This window comes from Watersipora subatra, chromosome 2 (genome assembly GCF_963576615.1).
Source record: "Watersipora subatra chromosome 2, tzWatSuba1.1, whole genome shotgun sequence".
NCBI lineage: Eukaryota > Metazoa > Bryozoa > Gymnolaemata > Cheilostomatida > Watersiporidae > Watersipora > Watersipora subatra.
The window spans coordinates 33,776,324-33,796,648 of NC_088709.1; the positions used below are offsets into that span (position 1 = coordinate 33,776,324).

Here is a 20,325-nt window from a genome sequence, read left to right on the forward strand (position 1 = left end):
ATGTCTACGGAAGATGAATTAAGTATCGAGACGCTTGCCAAATTAGCTGAAGACCAAGCTGACCCAAACATTAAAGGGGTTGACTCCGCGATTCCCCAGCTTGCATTGGAAGGCTCTGAGACTAAGTGCTCTCTGTATGAGCTGATACGGACCGAGCTTATACGATGCACCCAGTGTAGGGATGTGTACACTTACCCTTGCATCTTACCCTGTCTTCACAGTTTTTGTGGTTCATGCATTGACAAGTTGCAGCAGGTGACTGGAGAGAGCACTGAAGGTATCCATCACTTACTTCAAGTCTGTATAGTTATCTATGTGCTGCGAATGAATACTCTCTCTTTCTCTCTCAATACTCCCTCTCAATACTCTCTGGGAGTGTTACAAATACTGTCAGTCTATCAAACTTTTATGCGTGACTGCCTTAACAGATACCTGACTCCGTGCCCAAACTAATTTATAGCATACAGCTTTCAGTTTCTCAAAGGATCGCAGTTTTGCAAATGAAAATGAGGACACAAGTAAAATTACAAAGAAAACACAAAATAATACAAAAATAAGAGAAATACTCCTAAAGGCTGTTAGTTTAAACATTACCTGGTAGAAGTTAGCATTGTCGGCCCCGTATTACAGATTCAGTTTTTCATTTCTACAACAACATAAAAACTTTTTTCTATTGATTACTCTTCCATAAGTAGGTTTTCGTACGTAAATTAATTTTTTACATGTAATTCTTAGAAGTTCTATATGATTCATTTGCAGATTTTATTAAGATGTAATTATAGGCATTTGACATGGAAAACAAATAAATGAATTACAATCCATTCATTCTAAGAATATTGGCTTAACATACAGAGGACATTTTGGCAGGAATTAACTTACTCTGTTGAGGTAAAACTAGCTAATATAAGATGTAGAAGGTGAGATACTCACCATGTTGGGCGAGGCATCTGCTTTGAAAGTATCACTTCATGACAATGGTTGTTATCTTCTCTCTTGTGGGGTTGTGAAAGTATCACTTCATGACAATGGTTGTTATCTTCTCTCTTGTGGGGTTGTGAAAGTATCACTTCATGACATTGGTTGTTATCTTCTCTCTTGTGGGGTTGTGAAAGTATCACTTCATGACATTGGTTGTTATCTTCTCTCTTGTGGGGTTGTGAAAGTATCACTTCATGACATTGGTTGTTATCTTCTCTCTTGTGGGGTTGTGAAAGTATCACTTCATGACATTGGTTGTTATCTTCTCTCTTGTGGGGTTGTGTTTTATTTTGGCTGTTCAGAGCAAACTAAAACTGAATTATGTAATGTTTATATTATAATGTTTATATTATAATGTTTATATTATAATGTTTATATTATAATGTTTATATTATAATGTTAAGTTATGTCTGATATAACACCGCATTCATTATAGATAATGTGAAAGTGTGTAAGCTATTAATAGTGAGTCTAAAGAACAGTGGCTGCTATGTATGGATATTATTGAACCCACCCTCATTTATAATAATCGCTTCAAGGGTTTCTTTAAAGGAGCCGGTAAGTAATATGTAGTCCAGAGCCTGAAAAGTTATTAAAAGTGAAAATATAGTTGTGGAATATATAGTCTCTGCAAATAGCAAACAGGTTATTCAGCAAGCTGAATAACCTGTTCGCTAGGTTAAAAAAACGCGATAAAAATTCAGCAAGCTGAATTTTTATAGCGTTTGGAGATTGCTATATGCAGTTCACTCAATCCTTTATCTCTATTTTATCCAATTATAGCCACCTGCTTCCTTTGCTTCATTCTATACCTTTTTATTTGCCTCATTACACCTTTTCTGTGCCTTTACTTTAGTCATATCTCTCTACCACACAAGCACTCCTTTACTTTAGTCTTACTTCACCACACCAGCAACTTCCTTACTCCTATTTTCAACTTTTTCTCAGCTCTTTATCGTTGGAAACAAATATTGTAGATTTACAGGAAATAGTGGTTACATGCCCGTTGTGTCATTGCGTCTATGATGTACCCGTCGGCGGTTTTTCTTGTAACCATTTCCTTTGCAACCTGGTTGAGCTGTATGACGCTCAGCAAGAGGAGGATATTCCATGCACATACTGTCAGTATGAGTTTGAGGAAACCCCAGCTACCTCAAGGTGATTGTAGTATTTCACTAGTGGTCCTAGTTTTTAGTTGTGGCTGACCATGATAATCACAGCATTGACTAATGAATTAGCACGATTTACAATAGAATTCGTCTTCTTTATAGTAAGCAGTGTTTTACAATTCCATAGAGATCTAACCAACTGTGTGTTTAATATTTCATGGTTTTAAAGTTTTTGTGGCATGTAAAAATTAAAAGCTGTCTTCTCTCATATTATCGGCATTGGGATCGGTCAAAACAATATTATTTGAAGATGGAGAATCCCTCTCTATAAGAATATAGTGGTCATAGAACATGTATTTCACTTGCAATGATTTGCTGTTTTTCAGGTGTTTACAGTGTCAAGATAATCTCTGCCAGAATTGCGCTTCAGCTCATAGAAAAACTAAAATCACCCGAGGTCACATCTTGGCACCCTTTGACCAGATAAAGCTCGGCAAATATGACTCAGATTTAAGACAACTTCAAAAAGTAAACTGTAACCGACACCCTTTGCAAGCCTGTACCAAGTATTGCCACAATTGTAATAGTCTCTTCTGCGCTGACTGCAAAGAACATGAACGGCACAATGTCGTCGACATTGAAGATAAGTCGCTGACAGAAGTAGACCTGGTTACAGACCTGAACGATACTATCAACTTAGTGCTGCCAGTGCATATGGAGCAGCAGCAGTCTCTGCAAGGGCTTAGTGACAGCCTCGAAGAGAAACATGAAAACATCAAGGAAATGATAAATGAGAGAGCAGACCTACTACATAAGCTAATCGATAGTCAGAAGGTAAGGTCTATCAGAGTACTGGTTTAGTTCAGAAGGTAAGGTATATCTAGTACCCTCTATCAGAGTACTGGTTTAGTTCAGAAGGTAAGGTATATCTTGTACTCTCTATCAGAGTACTGGTCTAGTTCAGAAGGTAAGGTATATATAGTACCCTCTATCAGAGTACTGGTTTAGTTCAGAAGGTAAGGTATATCTTGTTCCCTCTATCAGAGTACTGGTTTAGTTCAGAAGGTAAGGTATATATAGTACCCTCTATCAGAGTACTGGTTTAGTTCAGAAGGTTAGGTATATATAGTACCCTCTATCAGAGTATTGGTTTAGTTCAGAAGGTAAGGTATATCTTGTACTCTCTATCAGAGTACTGGTCTAGTTCAGAAGGTAAGGTATATATAGTACCCTCTATCAGAGTACTGGTCTAGTTCAGAAGGTAAGGTATATATAGTACCCTCTATCAGAGTACTGGTTTAGTTCAGAAGGTAAGGTATATCTTGTACCCTCTATCAGAGTACTAGTTTAGTTCAGAAGGTAGGGTACATCTAGTACCCTCTATCAGAGTACTTGTGTAGCTCAGAAGATAAGCTATATATAGTGCTCTCTCCACTTATTTAGTTGTTTTATGTAATTTTAGTTTCTACAAATGTGGATTTATCTTCAAATGCCTAATTCTATTCAGCAGTTATCTTGGTTATCATCGTTTTTAGCTATTAATTCTGCATTCATTTTGGTGAAGTCTTTTTGTAATACCCTTACACCGAAAGCCCAACAAGCCGTACCTTTGGAGAACTTCATGCAGCTTATTATATTTTTTCTGTTTTTTGGGGAAGAGATATTAAGCTCTTTATTTTTTCTTAGTGAATCATTATTGTCACACCTGCTATAGACACCCGTATATGTTATTACAGGGATCATTATTGTCACACTTGCTATAGACACCCGTATATGTTATTACAGGGATCATTATTGTCACACTTGCTATAGACACCCGTATATGTTATTACAGGGATCATTATTGTCACACCTGCTATAGACACCCGTATATGTTATTACAGGGCTTGTCACACCTGCTATAGACACCCGTATATGTTATTACAGGGCTTGTCACACCTGCTATAGACACCCGTATATGTTATTACAGGCATCATTATTGTCACACCTGCTATAGACACCCGTATATGTTATTACAGGGCTTGTCACACATGCTATAGACACCCATATATGTTATTACAGGGCTTGTCACACCTGTTATAGACACCTGCTATAGATTACAGGACTTCCACTTCTACACACAAAGTTTATGACTACGAGTTCTTTTCGTTAGAAACTGACTTAGAAACTTCGTTATCTGAAAATTTTAGCATTGCTATTTTCCTTCCTGTGCAAGACCAAGTTGAACCCTTATTTCACAAAACCTTTGCTTCAGTTCCTGATATTTTTTACGTTGTGAAATGTTAAAAACCTTGAAAACTTTGTTACATAGTATCTTCTATATGTATAGAGGCTGCAGGTTTTTGCGTTAGTAACATGATGTGAACCACGCATACTGTAGAATTGTAGCGTTCAGTATGCTGGTTTTTCTGTTGGTCTGTTTTTGTGTAGATTCTGGATGTAGACATTTGCCTTAATAAAGGTTTTTATTCCAAACCTTGTACAGTAATACTTCAACTTACGAGTGCTCTAACGTACGAGAAACTTAAGATACGAGCCAGCTTTTAAGCAAGTTTTAGCACTAACATATGAGCAATGTTTGAGATACGAGCACGTGAGTCAGTTGCAAAGTATGCTGGAGATGTTTAATGAGAACAGCATCACTCTGTATTTTTCAACTACTCAGGTTATACTTTTGTACCGTGTTTTCTGTGCGCAATTTTCAGTGCAGAACTATGTGAATTAAAAGTACGGTGCGTAGACCGAAAGTTTGCCAGTAAAATGAAAGATAATGGAAAGAAAAAGCAAATGATAACAATTGATATTAAACGGAAAATTATTGTAAAATATGCGAAATGTGTATGCGTGACTGATCTAGCTCAGCAATATGACAGAAATACATTTACAATTATCAAACCGAAGGGCATTTCGTTTGCAAAAGGACCAATCATAATGCGTTTCTAAACGACGCAGCGATCTTCACGACCGCTGATGGAGAGACTGCTCAGGCATTGAATAAAAAATAAACAATTGGCCGGTGACAGCGTAACTGAAACGGTGTTTCAATAAAGGCGAAAAGGCCTATGTGAAAAGGTCGGTGCTATCTATAAAAATTATAAAAATAGACTTTCGGACAAGTTGGCTAGTGGTCGTGCATTAACCCTTTGTGACGACACCAGTGTTCGTCCTAATCGCAACACGTTGAAAGAGCGAAAGAGCAAAGGCAAACGTCCTTAGATAGGTTTATCTTAAAACGGCCGGCTTGTCGTGAAAGCGAAAACAAAGGAAAAATCAGCTAACCAGCGAGAAACTTTTAACTATGAACACCGAAGAAATTTTAATTACGAAAAATGAAAGTTTGCTTTTAGGTTTGCTTTTAAGTTTGTTTTTTAAGACTTTGATAAAATCCAAATTTATCAAATTCAACTTTTGTAATGCAGAATAACACTTATATCTCCCTCCCTGGCAAATGCTAGCGTTAGCTGCTACTGTATGTATTTAATTTTACCTTTTAATTAATCACATTTCCTTGCATTGTTTTTTATTTGTTGCTTTTTGAAAGCATGTGATAAGTTAGGTCAATAACCAACATGCTTTTTCTGTTACAATATCTTGTTTTGAGTGTTTTATTTGCATTTTTTAGAGTATAGAAACCAATTAATATATATTTAATTGTTTTATATATAAATAAATTGCACCAACATGCGAGTAAATTGACATACGAGCTCAGTCTCGGAACGCATTAAGCTCGTAAGTCGGAAGTATGACTGTAGTCAAATTTTCCATGACATCGAATTGTCAAATATATTTTGCGCCATGTCATACTTAATTACTTGAATATCTTTGCGTAAAGTAAATGCTTAGAATGAAAGCTTTTCTAGCCATATTATAACTTATGCTCTGCGTACTCTCATGGAGATTTAACTCATTTAGATGTAACTCATTTTCTTTATATAATATCTCTATTATTCTAAAAGATTGCACTTACTTCCTACTTTAAAAACTGTTTCTGTTCATCTTCAGAAATTCTAAGCAGATTTTGATCTGAAGCACAACTGAAGATGTTTGTCTTTAGAATGTGATGTTGGAAGACTTAACGACGTATGTCTCCAAGTCAGCAAGCACCATCAATGAAGAGTTGTCTTCCGTCGAACACGTTACTGTGAGCTTTTCTTCCAACCTTGAACTTCTGGACTCTCTTCTACTCTATGGCAAACCTGAGGAGATGATAGATTTGCAAGCTGTTTTATCCGACCGACTAGATGCTGTCAATTGCGTAAGTGAGGCCTTTTAGGGTGTCAACTGAGATTTTAAGGAAGTCAGACTTAACAGTAAACATGCCATTGTATCGACGTGTATTAGTTTATACAGAAACGTGAGCTTTAGATTGTGTATCAGCCACTCGTCTTAAAATAAAGGATTAACTCTTGGATTAAGATTAATTTTCCTCAAATCTATGCTTAGTGATTCTGATGTTAAAAAAGAACATTGAAAGGAATTGTTGCATGATGCAGTTGAAATATTCTACATTTAATCATAAAGTAGCTTTGGACATGTAAAATAGCCTTTTAAAATAGAGTTTGAGATGGGAGTGGGTGAGATGGGTGTCCCATCTTTCATCTCTCTTTGTAAGTTAGTTTAGCAACATGGCCTTATCCAATTTGTAAAGATTTTTCATAGACTTCGTGCTTTACATCAGAACATGGTAGCGATCTGTTTTTAAAATTTGTCAGATTTTGTTAGTTCTTTGCTAAAATTGGTAATAAAACTGTCAACATAGATGTTTATGTCAAATATTTTTCACATGTTCATATCAAGCCTAAAAATGCTTTAGGCTTTAATGTCAAGTAAATAGATTTGCCACACATAACTGTATGCACAACTGTACGCACAACTGTACGAATAACTGTCCGCATAACTGTACGCATAGCTGTACGCATAACTGTACGCATAACTGTCCGCATAACTGTACGCATAGCTGTACACATAACTGTACGCATAATTGTACACATAACTGTACGCATAATTATACGCATAACTGTGCGCACAACTGTACGCATAGCTGTACGCATAACTGTGCGCACAACTGTACGAATAACTGTCCACATAACTGTACGCATAGCTGTACGCATAACTGTACGCATAATTGTACACACAACTGTACGCATAATTATACGCATAACTGTACGAACAACTGTACGCATAGCTGTACGCATAACTGTACGCACAACTGTACGCATAACTGTATGCATAACTGTACACATAACTGTACACATAACTGTATGCATAACTGTACACATAACTGTACTCATAACTGTATGCACAACTGTACGTATAACTGTACGCATAGCTGTACGCATAACTGTATGCATAATTGTACACATAGCTGTACGCATAAATGTACGCATAACTGTACGCACAACTGTATGCATAACTGTACGCATAACTGTACGCACAACTGTTCACACAACTGTACGCATAACTGTATGCATAACTGTACACATAACTGTACGCATAACTGTACACATAACTGTACACACAACTGTATGCATAACTTTACTCACAACTGTACACATAACAGTACGCACAACTGTACGCACAACTGTACGCATAACTGTACGCACGATTGTACGCATAACTGTATGCATAACTGTATGCACAACTGTACATAAAACTGTATGCATAACTGCTGACTTTAGTTCTTATGGGAATCATACAGTCATCAGCCTCCAGTGTGTCCAAACCTGCACCTCAACTCATCTGTCTTCAATGTGAAGGCTAAAGCGAAAACTGAAGCATTTTTGTATTGGTTATCACTTTGCTTACTCAGTTTCGGATACCTAATATAGCTCTCATATGTAGTCTTTTACATAGTTTTACATAAAGCAGTTGTAATTCTATATGTAGTTACTTGAAAGGTTTACTGGCAAAAAAAATTCACATTACAGTTATTTAATATCAAAAGATTCACCATGTCTTACTCTGCTGTGTTGTAGGTGCCAAATATGTGGAAATGCGATTCCAAGCTCTTAAAAGCTAAAAACGAACAGTTAATTGCAGCCATCACGAAAACGCTGTAGTGTGGAATCTCTTTATTTTGATGACGTTCTCAACATTTTTGTTATTGTTTTGACACGGGATGTTATCACGTGAATTGAAAGGCCACTAAAAGGCTCAATATAAAACATCTCGTAGCACTAGTTTATGACAAACACTTCGGGTTTTACCGAAAAGCCCATATCAAATATAAATGTTCGCTACTTTATAGTTTTGTTTCGGCTTGGTCTAATCGTCTAGTCGTAATCTGATCATGTGACCCATACTTCCTGCCAAACAGCGCAAATAATTTCTGCAGCATTTTTCGACGACCGCAGGTGACCAACAGGCTCATCATGTTTATCAGAGGATGATATGCAATCCTTCAAGCTAAGGTTACAAAATTAAACGCATTTTTAGGGTAGGTTTTGAGATATCAGTGCTCAAAGTGACAGCATTACAATGATGATGAAACTGACGCGTAAAGACAATAGTCATGGTTTTATTGAATGCATGGAGTATATATGTGAAAATATTTCGACGAATGAGGGTGCATGAAAGTGTAAACAAGCCATCGTGTTCAGCTACGTCCCATTTGAGCCGTTTTGGTAAGAGATTCCAAACTACGGCGGTCTCGTGTGGCTGCGATTAACTGTTCGTTTTTGAGCTTTTAAGAGCTTGTAATCACATTTCCACATATTTTGAACCTACAACACAGCAGAGTAAGACATGGTGAACCTTTTGATACCAAATAACTGTAATGTGAACTTTGTTGCAAGTCAACCTTGAAGTATTATTTATCATCAAGTTTTTGATCGGGTGAACAGATTAGACAGCATACAGCGTATTATTAGACAGCATACAGTGTATTATTAGACAGCATACAGCGTATTATTAGACAGCATACAGCGTATTATTAGACAGCATACAGCGTATTATTAGACAGCATACAGCGTATTATTAGACAGCATACAGCGTATTATTAGACTGCATACAGCGTATTATTAGACAGCATACAGCGTATTATTAGACAGCATACAGCGTATTATTAGACAGCATACAGCGTATTATTAGACAGCATACAGCGTATTATTAGACAGCATACAGCGTATTATTAGACTGCATACAGCGTATTATTAGACAGCATACAGCGTAGTATTAGACAGCCTACAGCGTATTATTATAAAAATATTTGCTCCAGCTTATGGTTTTGACATACAAAGCAAATACTGGAATAGGTTAAGTTGCTACCTTCATGTTTAGGTTGGACTTTTCCAAGCAAATGCTCCAGCAATCCTTATTAGGAGACACATACTATACTTCACCCAACACTTTTCATTGCAGTATGTACCTAAAGGAAAATCCAACGGTGGCCTGCATGTTGAATATAGCCCGGGTCCTGTCAGGGATGAGTGTGTAGGAACAATTGCTGCCCTGTTTGGTCATCTAGCTGTAAACACTCTTCCACAATTGTCTCCCCCTGACAGCATGCGAGAGAGTGTTTGTCTATCTCACTCACCACAAGCCAGCATAAGAAAAAAAGCACATTCTACTCCACAATACGTTCCTCCTCTCCTTATGGAACCTAAGCTATGTTTAGAGTTCGATTCTTGTCTTTCAAGTGTAAGTCCAAAATTTGCCTGCTGGTGATAGATGCTGTAATAAATAGCTTTTAGTGGTTGATTTTATTTTCTAACTTGGCGATGCGATAATAAGGAATTTTCTCTTTGTGCAATTTGCTGTTGTCCTTATGCAACTTGCTGCCAGACCAGTGTTTTTGATTGCATGGCAGAAGTTGTCTTCCAGTGTTATTTATATATTGATGATGCATGAGTGTATGTTTTTAATTGCCCTTTTATATATCAGTGTTCTTTATGCCAGGGTAGTGATTGCAAGTAGTCAATGGTTTCCTAATGCTGTTTATATTGTGGTAAAGGGTAAAATGTATACTTGTAATTGGACAAGTACACAATACCAAGGCAGCTGTTGCGAATGGTCATTTGTTTTACTTGAGATAACAACAATTCAGTAATGTTATGCGTTGATCCATCGCTGTGGCAGTCAGGGATTACGTGTTTGTCACTATTTCCATTTCCATAACATTTTCATAATTAATTTCCATATTATTTCCATAACATTTCCATAATTTATTTCCATATTATTTCCATTTCCATAACATTTCCATAATTCATTTCCATATCATTTCCATATTATTTCCATTCCATAATTTATTTTCATATTATTTCCATTTCCATAATTCATTTCCATATTATTTCCATTTCCATAATCCATTTCCATAACATTTCCATAATTTATTTCCATATTATTTCCATTTCCATAACAATTCCATAATTCATTTCCATAGTTTTTCCCATTTCCATAATTTATTTCCATATTGTTTCCATTTCCGTAACATTTCCATAATTTATTTCCATATTATTTCCATTTCCATAATTCATTTCCATAACATTTCCATAATTCATTTCCATATTATTTCCATTCCATAATTTATTTCCATATTATTTCCATTTCCATAATTCATTTCCATATTATTTCCATTTCCATAATTCATTTCCATAACATTTCCATAATTTATTTCCATATTATTTCCATTTCCATAACATTTCCATAATTTATTTCCATATTATTTCCATAATTCATTTCCATATTATTTCCATTTCCATAACATTTCCATATTTCTAAAATAAAATTTCCATATCCATTTCCATAAAATTATGGAAATATTTATGTTTATGGATATGGAAAAGTAAACATTTCCATAATATGTTTAGCGACCCCTGGTGACAGTACTGTTATACTATAATGCATACAGGCCAATAGCTTTGGTTTATAAATTGCAGCAGTAATGACATGTTTGATTGTATATAGGACAGTAACAATACATGGCCAACAGGTGTCTGTACAAGTGCTACGGGAGATATAGCGGTGTGTGACAGAGATAATGCTCTCATCAAATTATTCAGTTCAAACGGCATCTATAAGTCTTCGATAGCTGGCGAGAGGGAATACAAGCTTGTGTATGTATAATTGTATTCCTAATGGCATTGTGCTAAACTATACAAATGAAGGATCATTATCAAAAACTTGCTTTTCATAAGAGTAGAATTGTATTAACCAGCTTGTATTATTTAAATAGAATATTGACTTTACAAGTGTACAATATAGATGAGTACAATGTAATACATCATAGACAATCAGCCACTTAAGGTATGTACAATATAGATAGTCGTAGGTGAACAGCCAACTTAATGTATGTACAATATAAAATGTCACAAAGGGTGAATCATCTTTAACTACATGCAATACAGTAGAAGAGAGTAAATGACTTGAAGGTACATTCAGCATATCTTCACTAAATATGCAGCAGCCAGCTGTCTTCACAAAGTGACCGAGCTATGTGGAAGATAAGAGGCAAGCTGTTGTTGTGAGTGTACTCAGCATTTTCGTAAACAAGCAATTATTCTCCTTTATTTGTTTACAGGAAACCATTTGATGTAGCTGGTTTGTCTACTGGTGAGATTGTAGTTACTGACTATGGCACTGAGAGTGTTAAGATCTTTGCTTTGGCTGGCATTGGGCGTCTCGAAATTAATGGCGAGTTTGAGTATCCCAGAGGAGTGGCAACTACTAAAGATGACCGGATTGTGGTCTTGGACAGTGAGCTTTGTAGAGTGACCATTCATAGCTCTACCGATGGCGCTCTTCTCAATATAATCAAAGGTAGGAGACCAATAGTGGTCTGAATACTGTGACATAGACATTGCTTAGGTATGTTGACATAGCAATTAACACACTTGTAGTTTGATAATCTAAAGGTACAAAAGGTGCAAAGGTATTCATTTGCACTGTACCTGTCTCATTGTCATATCCTGTTATTATTTGTTGTATCCCACTAACACGAACAATGTGAAATGAAGCAGTACATGAACATCAACTCTTAGATTATAATCTGTTAGGTGATCAAATAGCAATAGTTTCATTTTTCTGTATTCAAAGTACAGTCTATGATGAGGAATCATAAATTTGTGATTGCATAAATCACTGAAGTCACTATTGGTGTCATGCTTACAGAAGGTGGCCATATGCAACTCATTCCAATCTTGCTATGGAGTGAATCATTGTTTACAAGAAACTAACTACAGAGAAGTGCAACAAAGGGTTTACTTACTCAATATAAGGACATGATTATGATATAATTTGATGTTTACTATAATGCGTGTCACTACGATAAATACTCTGAAGATATTTTGCTGCAGAACAACCATTAATAAACGTTGAATCTTCAATTTTGACTTCATAACTTTGAAGCATGTTCTTTGCTCACAAGTTCACTAGTTATTTATCGCCTAGTTAATCGATACCCTGTTTCTAGTTACCTGTTGGCTAATCATTTAGTCATCACTAGACACTTTGTTAGTAGCTTTTTAGTGTCTAGTTAACTAAAAGCTAGTTGTTGAGTCATTAACTTGCACATTACCATGCACATCAACTGTGCGTAATTCGTCCTGATGGCGACTAAATCATTCGCTCCCACCCAAATGGGAAGGGTTAGCTGGACGCCCTACAGAACCAAAAACAAAATCTGTAAAAGCACTGCGCTTTTCCAGCAATGCACCATGGCAACAGCATCTAGAAGGGAAAGATGAACAAACCTATCTATCAAGCCTCTGCAACAGGATGGAGTGTCTTGACCTGTTCTTGTCCGCTGGATACCATATCCTTTCTGTCGAGAGAATAACTCTGGTCCAGCGAAAGCCAGGAATCACTTCAACATTTACATGCAACTCTGGAATAAATGGCAAGTGTAACATCCCTAATACCGGATCGAACGTTGCCCAGGTTAACAAAGTTCATGCTGGGTCGGCTCTCTCTACCTCGCAATAAGTATGCTAGGCAGAAATATAAACAATCAAAAATTGATGGATCTAGCCAAGTGAAATGTCATTACATTAATGGACAAGCTCTACGCGCCAGGCAGCACTCGTGTGAAGGAGATCGGTAGATACAACCTAGACAGCGGCTTTTTGTGGAACTCGCCTGTCTGAGTATGGCAGACAAAGGGTACATTTTTCTGGAGTGGAAAGAGAGATTGAGAGAAGAGAGTCTGGGGGGGTCATGTTTTCTGTCAAAAACTCCATCAACCAATGCTTAGAACAAGATCAGGTGCCCATCTCTGGTCAGATCATGCCAATGAGACTCCACTCTAGAGAAAATAATATGTAACTATAATTGTAAACGCTTATGCCCACTATGAAAAACCCTGATGAAAAAGAAGAGGAATTATACAGTGATTTAAGATTAAAAATTACTTACCATTAAAAGTGTCCCCATTACCAAAATGTTCATTGTTCAAGTTCATTGGAGACATGAATTCTAGGGTAGGAACGAGTCAGAAGATTGGCCTGGCGTCTTGGGAGCACACGGTATGGGAAAATGCAACTCAAACGGACAACTTCTCTTGATTTTCTGTTGAGAATACGAACTGGTCATCACAAACACCATTTTCAAGCATAAAGAAAATCACCAAACTTCTTGGATACATCTCCTAGACTCCATAATTACCAGACAATCAGATCTGAATGATGTGTTTGGCACCAGAGTCATGAGAGGTGCCGATTGTGGTACAGATCATAACATGGTGCGTGCAAAGTTTGTGTTCAATGTGAGACCAAGAAGGAAGAAAAGCAAAGCAAGGCAATTGCACAAATTAAATGTGAACAAGCTTAAAAGACCAGGTGTGCCGTCAGGATTTTCAAAAAGAGATGAATTGCAAGAATAACAAGAATTGCACTTGCAGTAAAAATATAGATGGGAGATAGGATATGTTAAAGAGAGTAACCCATAAACAGCATATGAGCTTTTAGGAAAACAGATGCGACAACAGCAAGACTGGTTTGATGAAAATAATAGTAAGCTTAACACCCTGATTGACTAACAAAACAAGACTAAAGCCTGTGGACTACAATATAAGACCTGCGCAAATGCCGTTCTAGCACAAATGAGAAACCCATTGCAACCGTACACCTGTAAAATAAAATCTCAATGGTGATAGAAAAAAAACGGGGGAATCCGACAGACTGCAAACACAAATGACATGGCGGTTTGTTACAATAGACTAAGGGAGTTTTACGGACTGCTGAGAAGAGGAACAGCTCCACTTCTTGCCCAAATTGGGATAAGACATTAGTGCACTTTGCCCACCACTTTGACCAGCTGCTAAATGTGCCTGGAAATGTACATAAAGATGCACTTGAACAACTTCTAATGATCCCTGCAGACAAAGAGTTGGACAATATCTCAAGTTTAGAGGAACTCCAAATGGCAATCCAGTCCATGAAAGACAATAAAGCACTTGGTATCTGTGGCATTTTTGCAAAAATCTGGAAGCGTCTGGAATACAACTGCAAAAAATGATGCATGATATGAATTTACACATCTGGAAATCTGAGCTGGGACCCAAGAACTGGAAAGTACAAACAATATCCCCATATACCAAAATGGCAACAGGAAGGAATGTAGCAATTATAAAGGGATCTCCTTTTGTCCATTGAAGGAAAGATCTTAGTCCGTATCACCCTCAATCGACTAGGAAAGATGTTGTCAGGTCTTCTCTAGACTCAAAGTAGATACCAAAGAAACCAAAGCCCCATAGACATGGTCTTGTAGGTCTGAATGGTCTTCTTCGTCAAAACAACTACTATGTCCACTGTACTACAACGTCTACTGAACAAAACTTAGAGCTCTGCACAGTATTCATAGATTTTACAAAAGCCTTCATGAGCTAGGCTCTGGAATGTGCTAGGAAAATCGGGATGCGCAGTAAAAGTAACCAATCTGATCCAAGCGCTAAAGATCAAGGTAAAGACTCGTCAAATGACTGTACAGAACAAATGGGCCAAGGCTGTGTCCTAGCTTCCACATCTTTTTCTATCTACCTGGCTGCTATGCTTCATGTAGCCTTCAAGATGTATATTAGGGGTTTACATACAGGCAAGACATATTGCAGATCTTTCCAACATCTCTCAGTTCAAAGCTAGATTCATACCATCAAACGCCTGGTTTGAGAGATGCTATTTGCTGATGAAAGTGCATCGGTTGCTCAATCTGCCTCTGGCATGCAGCTACTCAAAGTGGATTTTAAAGAAACTGAAGCACCTTAGGCATGGTCTTCAGTGTTCATCAAATCCATGAGAAATGTACTAAACAAACTACTCCTGGTCAACTTCTTCTAGGCTGTACATGTATTTCTGTTTAGCTTAAAGATTAATATAAAAAAAACAGAGTGTATTTACCAACCTATCAAACGCCTTCTTCGGCCTTCTGAAGCCAAATACATCTTCATCAACCATAAACCACTGGTTGTAGCTACATATTTCATCTGCCTTGGAAGCACTGTATCTTACCTGGAAGCACAAGCGTGTTTCAGGAGGAAATGAAGAGAGTATCGAGCGGTATACTTATATGACGCTGAGACCAAGACGATTTGTCAAGCTCAAGTAAAAAAAAACTCACGCTATGATGATGAGACACTTGAGAAACATCGTGAACACCAAGTGGAAGGACAAGATCATAACCATAAATATTTTAAAACGGGCAGGCCTCTCACCAAAAAAATTAAAAAATCTATGAGGGATGGGCCGTGTACACAGAAAGGAACAAAACCAGCTTCTACGTCAACTATTGTACTATTACGTAATACTACTACACAGCTAATGCATATGACAGTAAGTGAAATCAAGGAAGGTCTTGGCACCGCTATAAAGATGTAGCTAGCTAAGAGGAATTTATAACGGAGGCAGAACAACACAAACTTATGGCAACTTGTAATTGAGCTGATAGAAAGTCATGTCAGCCATAACCATATACAGTCATAATCACTTCGACTGACTGCAGGAAAGAGATCATTGAAGCTGTAATTTTAAAGTATTAAAAGTTTTCTCGATAAATCATTACAGTAGCCTATATGACTAGTCTTGCTTTGTCATACTAAGATGATATTATGACTTTGATATACTAAGATGTTTGTTATGGTTTGTTTCTGTGATAGCAGGTGAACAAGGTTGATGTCTATAGCAATGAGTGAACACAACACATAGCATTAAGAGACAACTCCAGTGATGTATCACGAGCCCTTTAGATAAAGCTTGCAGAATAATCATTTCAGGTCAAACACCTTCTACCAACTTTATTGACCCTTACTACATCTGTACAACCCTGCAAGATGATGTGATAGTGACCGACTTTGCCGAGCCGAATATCAAGCTACTTAGCTTGAATGGTGTAGACGAGAACTCAGAACAGAACTATGGCGAGTATGGCGTTGCAACCCATCAAGGACTCCTACAGCCTTACGGATGCCATCAGGATGGCTACGGGATCACATTAGTAGCCGACAACAGAAATGATAAGGTAATTCGTGTCAATGACCTTGTTTGGCCATCATACCCAAAATATTAGGTTAGTTTTACCTTAGTTATAATAAGATAGCACATTGCACACAGCGATCCCAATGCATTGTTGATAACCTTCTACTCGTTGATCCGCTGTTGCAGATCAGTGTTCTGATGCCAAGTGGAGAGTTTGGAAAGCATCTTATCACTCGGAAACATGGATTATGGAAACCTATTGCTTTATGCGTTAACATCAGTGGTCAGCTCATTGTTACTGAGGGTCTTGGAAAAATCAAAATATTTCAGTATATTTAACTGTATGTAAACAATCCACACTCAACTCCACTATTCCATGAAAACGATGGTTAACATGAAGTGTAGTATTACTGTGTCCACCTTCTCTAATATCAACTCATACATTAGGAAACACCTTGCATTTTGTTCCTCATGGTCGGCTACTTCTTATCGAATCAAAACATACATGAAAAAGGAACTCTGAATTCTTATATAGCAACATATATCGTTTAAAATGCATTGTCATTCTGATGAAAATGTCAACAATCTCAGAAAATATAGGGGGGTCGAATTACAGAAGGCTTCACAAATCTTATGCCAGGATATCCTTCAATAGCATAGCTTGTATATTTTTACACCCTTTGTTCAAACTTCAGTGTCTAGTCTTTCAGCCTACACCAAAGGTTTGTCCAAACCATGACAGTTCAGTCGTAGACCTGAAACATTATGAAAATTGTATAAGATAAATGTGGATGACAAGCGATACGTAATCTGTAGACCAGTGCATATTTTATCAATAAATAGCCTTAAAGGTTGACTTGCGACAAAATTCACATTAGTTATTTGATATCAAAAAATTCACCATGTCTTACTCTGCTGTGTTGTAGGTGCAAAATATGTAGAAATGTGATTATAAGCTCTTAAAAGCTAAAAAACGAACAGTTAATCGCAGGCATCGCAAAACCGCTGTAGATTAGGATCTCTTTCCAAAACAGCTCAAATGGGACGTAGTTGTGCAAGATGGCTTCTGTTTACACTTTCACACAACCTCATTCGTCGAAATATTTTCACAAATATACTTCATGCATTCAATAAAACCATGTTTATTGTCCTTAAGCTTCCATTTCATCGTCATTGTAATGCTGTCACTTTCAGCACTGCTATCTTATAACCTACCGTGAAAAATCATTTAATTTTTTAACCTTAGCTCGAAGGAGTACATATTATTCTCTGATAAACGTGATGAGCCTGTTGGTCATCTGTGATAATCGAAAATGCTGCAGAAATTATTCGCGAAGTATGGGTCACATGATCAGATTACGACTAGACGATGAAACTAAGCCGAAACAAAACTGTAAAGTAGCGAGCATCTATATTTGATACAGGGTCTTCGATAAAACCAGAAGTGTTTGTCATAAACTAGTGCTACGATAAGTTTTATATTAAGCCTTTTATTGGCCTTTCAATTTACGTGAGAACATCACGTGACAAGACAATAACCAAATGTAATGACTACGTCAGAGAAATACACTGTTTCCAATCTACAGCGGCTTTTCGTTTTTTAGCTTTTCTGAGCTTGTAATCATATTTCCACATACTTTTTACCTACAACACAGCAGAGTAAGACATGGTGAACCTTTTGATACCAAATAACTGTAATGTGAATTTTGTTGCAAGTCAACCTTCAAAACATTCAATAACAAGTTACTAGCTTTTTAAATATGCACATACACATCAGACTTTATCTCTTGATTTGCCCGAAGCAAGAAAAAGGTCCAAGCAGACCAGTTGGTACAATCTATGTACATGCATATAAAATTTATGATAAAATATTATATCCTTACAGAATATTTGTTTCTGTAGCTCAAGCAGCACATCTGATCGGACTACAAGAACGTTTCGTGTGGAATTTTAGCATAATAGCTGTACTTGATGTGTTGAAAGTCCTTTGTTTATCGTTAAGCAACCTTTTGTGAGCCACTTTGATAATCAGTGATGTTCAGCTCATAACAAATGTGCTGTCTAAAAACATGAAACATTGAGAATTACCTAATAGAAATACAAGCATTAGAGGTAGTAAGTGCTAAAACAAAACAGCCTGTGTAAACTTTGCTAGGACCCATTTAACTTCGTTTGAATGATTTAATTGCAGAAAATTGGCAGCTCCATTAGTCTGAAATACTGGTACTACACCAGTACAGTAACAGTGGTGAGTACACCAGTAACAATATCTGACGTATCTAAAAATCTGGTTCGCAGACTATTTCTATGCAATAGCACGGTATGGCTTGCTAGCACCATGCAAGCATGGTATGTGACAGCCTGTAAAACACTATATTAAGGAAATGATGCAGCTCACATAGCACATTGCACACTAATTGGGAAGCGTGCACCAATGGTAATTGCCATTTTTACCAGAATTAAATTAGTCTACATTCGCATTTCTCCTAACAATGTCAACATTCATTAGGGAAGAAATGGTAAGTTACACGTGTGAAATTGATCGCCTGCAGCTAATTGAGAAAATAATGCGTGCAAAAACTGGCAAATATTGATTTTGCAGAAGTTCCTATATTTAAAAAAGAAATTTGAATTTAATCGCAAGTGGTAAAACATCACAGCAGTTAGACCGACCGATTAAGTTTCTTTGTGCAGGTAACTTTAGTTGGTAACCTCAAGTATGTCATCTCTAACAAGGTCCAAAACCTAGCCGTGTGCAAAACAAACTGGACCTGTTTGTTGGAAAAATTAAATTCTCCTCTACATCATTATTACTCATTGTGAATTTAGTCAATAACCAATACTATTGAGGCATTTACAACGAAGGCATCCTGAGGAACTTGAAAGCGCGTCTAAGAACCTAGCGTCTAATTGTTTTTAATTTGAGTTTCTTTCACCAATGCCATAAGTTTTAGGGAAGTGATGGATTTTTGCTTTCTACATTGCTGGGTGCTGGGTTATCTATTTCTATATTTATAATGTATTCCTTAACTAATCTCTTCTTGCTGATTATAATAGCAGAGTTGAAAATAAAATCTGTAATAAAAACACTTTAGCCGGAAGTCATGCCATAATCTATCACCCATTGAATAGCATAGATCCACCAATGTCTAGCCATAAATCGTAGATTGCATCTAGAAATCAAGCCATAAAATATAATGATTGGTGTGATAATGGGTTCTTTTATCTTAGGATATTGATGTCACAACATTAGGCTGTAATAGAACAATCTCTTAACCTTAAATGAATAAAAATTCGCGCGTGCTGACAAGGCCCAACTCGATCTTGGCCCTCATTGCTGACCCTGAGTCTGGCCCGACCCTGCATTCCTTGGTCTCGTTCCAGCTCTAGTGCAATAATGTATTTTAATCCAATTTGTATTATTATATATACAGTCAAACATGGATAACTCAAACTTCAAGGGACCGAGCAAAAGTGTTCGAATTATCAGAGCATTCAAGTTATCAGAGCACTGTCACAAGTCTATATATTTACTTATTTATTAGTAGATACATGTACATATACAAACTATAATATAAATCAAAAGCACAAATGGCTTGTTTCAAATTAAATGCTTCTAATGTAAAGTTTAAAACGTTTTCATGAAAAAGTATAGAGATTTTTCTATCACTTGAGATTGGTTTGTTGTTTGAGGTGATGTTATTGCCAGGACATTTTTCAGATTGACATTGGCAAAACTTGATCGTTGTTGAAATGCTCAAAAGAAAAGACATTTTTTTCTTTTGGGGTTTTACCCACGATCAATTTTGCCGTTTTTTCTTGAAGTTTATGCAGAT

At 36.8% G+C, this 20,325-nt stretch overlaps 2 protein-coding genes across 2 annotated transcripts in view; one reads left to right on the top strand and one right to left on the bottom strand.

The window, feature by feature from the left end:
• LOC137388150 (E3 ubiquitin-protein ligase TRIM56-like) lies at positions 1-16,849 on the top strand. The gene is made up of 9 exons (XM_068074654.1): positions 1-268; positions 1,956-2,136; positions 2,474-2,921; positions 6,142-6,342; positions 9,447-9,725; positions 10,992-11,140; positions 11,605-11,843; positions 16,288-16,532; positions 16,676-16,849. The coding sequence occupies exons 1-9, from the start codon at positions 1-3 to the stop codon at positions 16,826-16,828; spliced, it is 2,163 nt and encodes a 720-aa protein (XP_067930755.1). The 3' UTR covers positions 16,829-16,849.
• The window catches only part of LOC137386774 (heterogeneous nuclear ribonucleoprotein 87F-like), a 19,014-nt gene continuing 15,494 nt past the window's right edge, over positions 16,806-20,325 (bottom strand). Inside the window, exons 11-12 of the transcript XR_010977836.1 lie at positions 18,373-18,550; positions 16,806-17,244 (exon numbers count right to left, since the gene is read on the bottom strand). The gene's annotated coding sequence lies outside the window, so the exon portion shown is untranslated. The remainder of the gene's footprint in view (positions 17,245-18,372; positions 18,551-20,325) is intronic.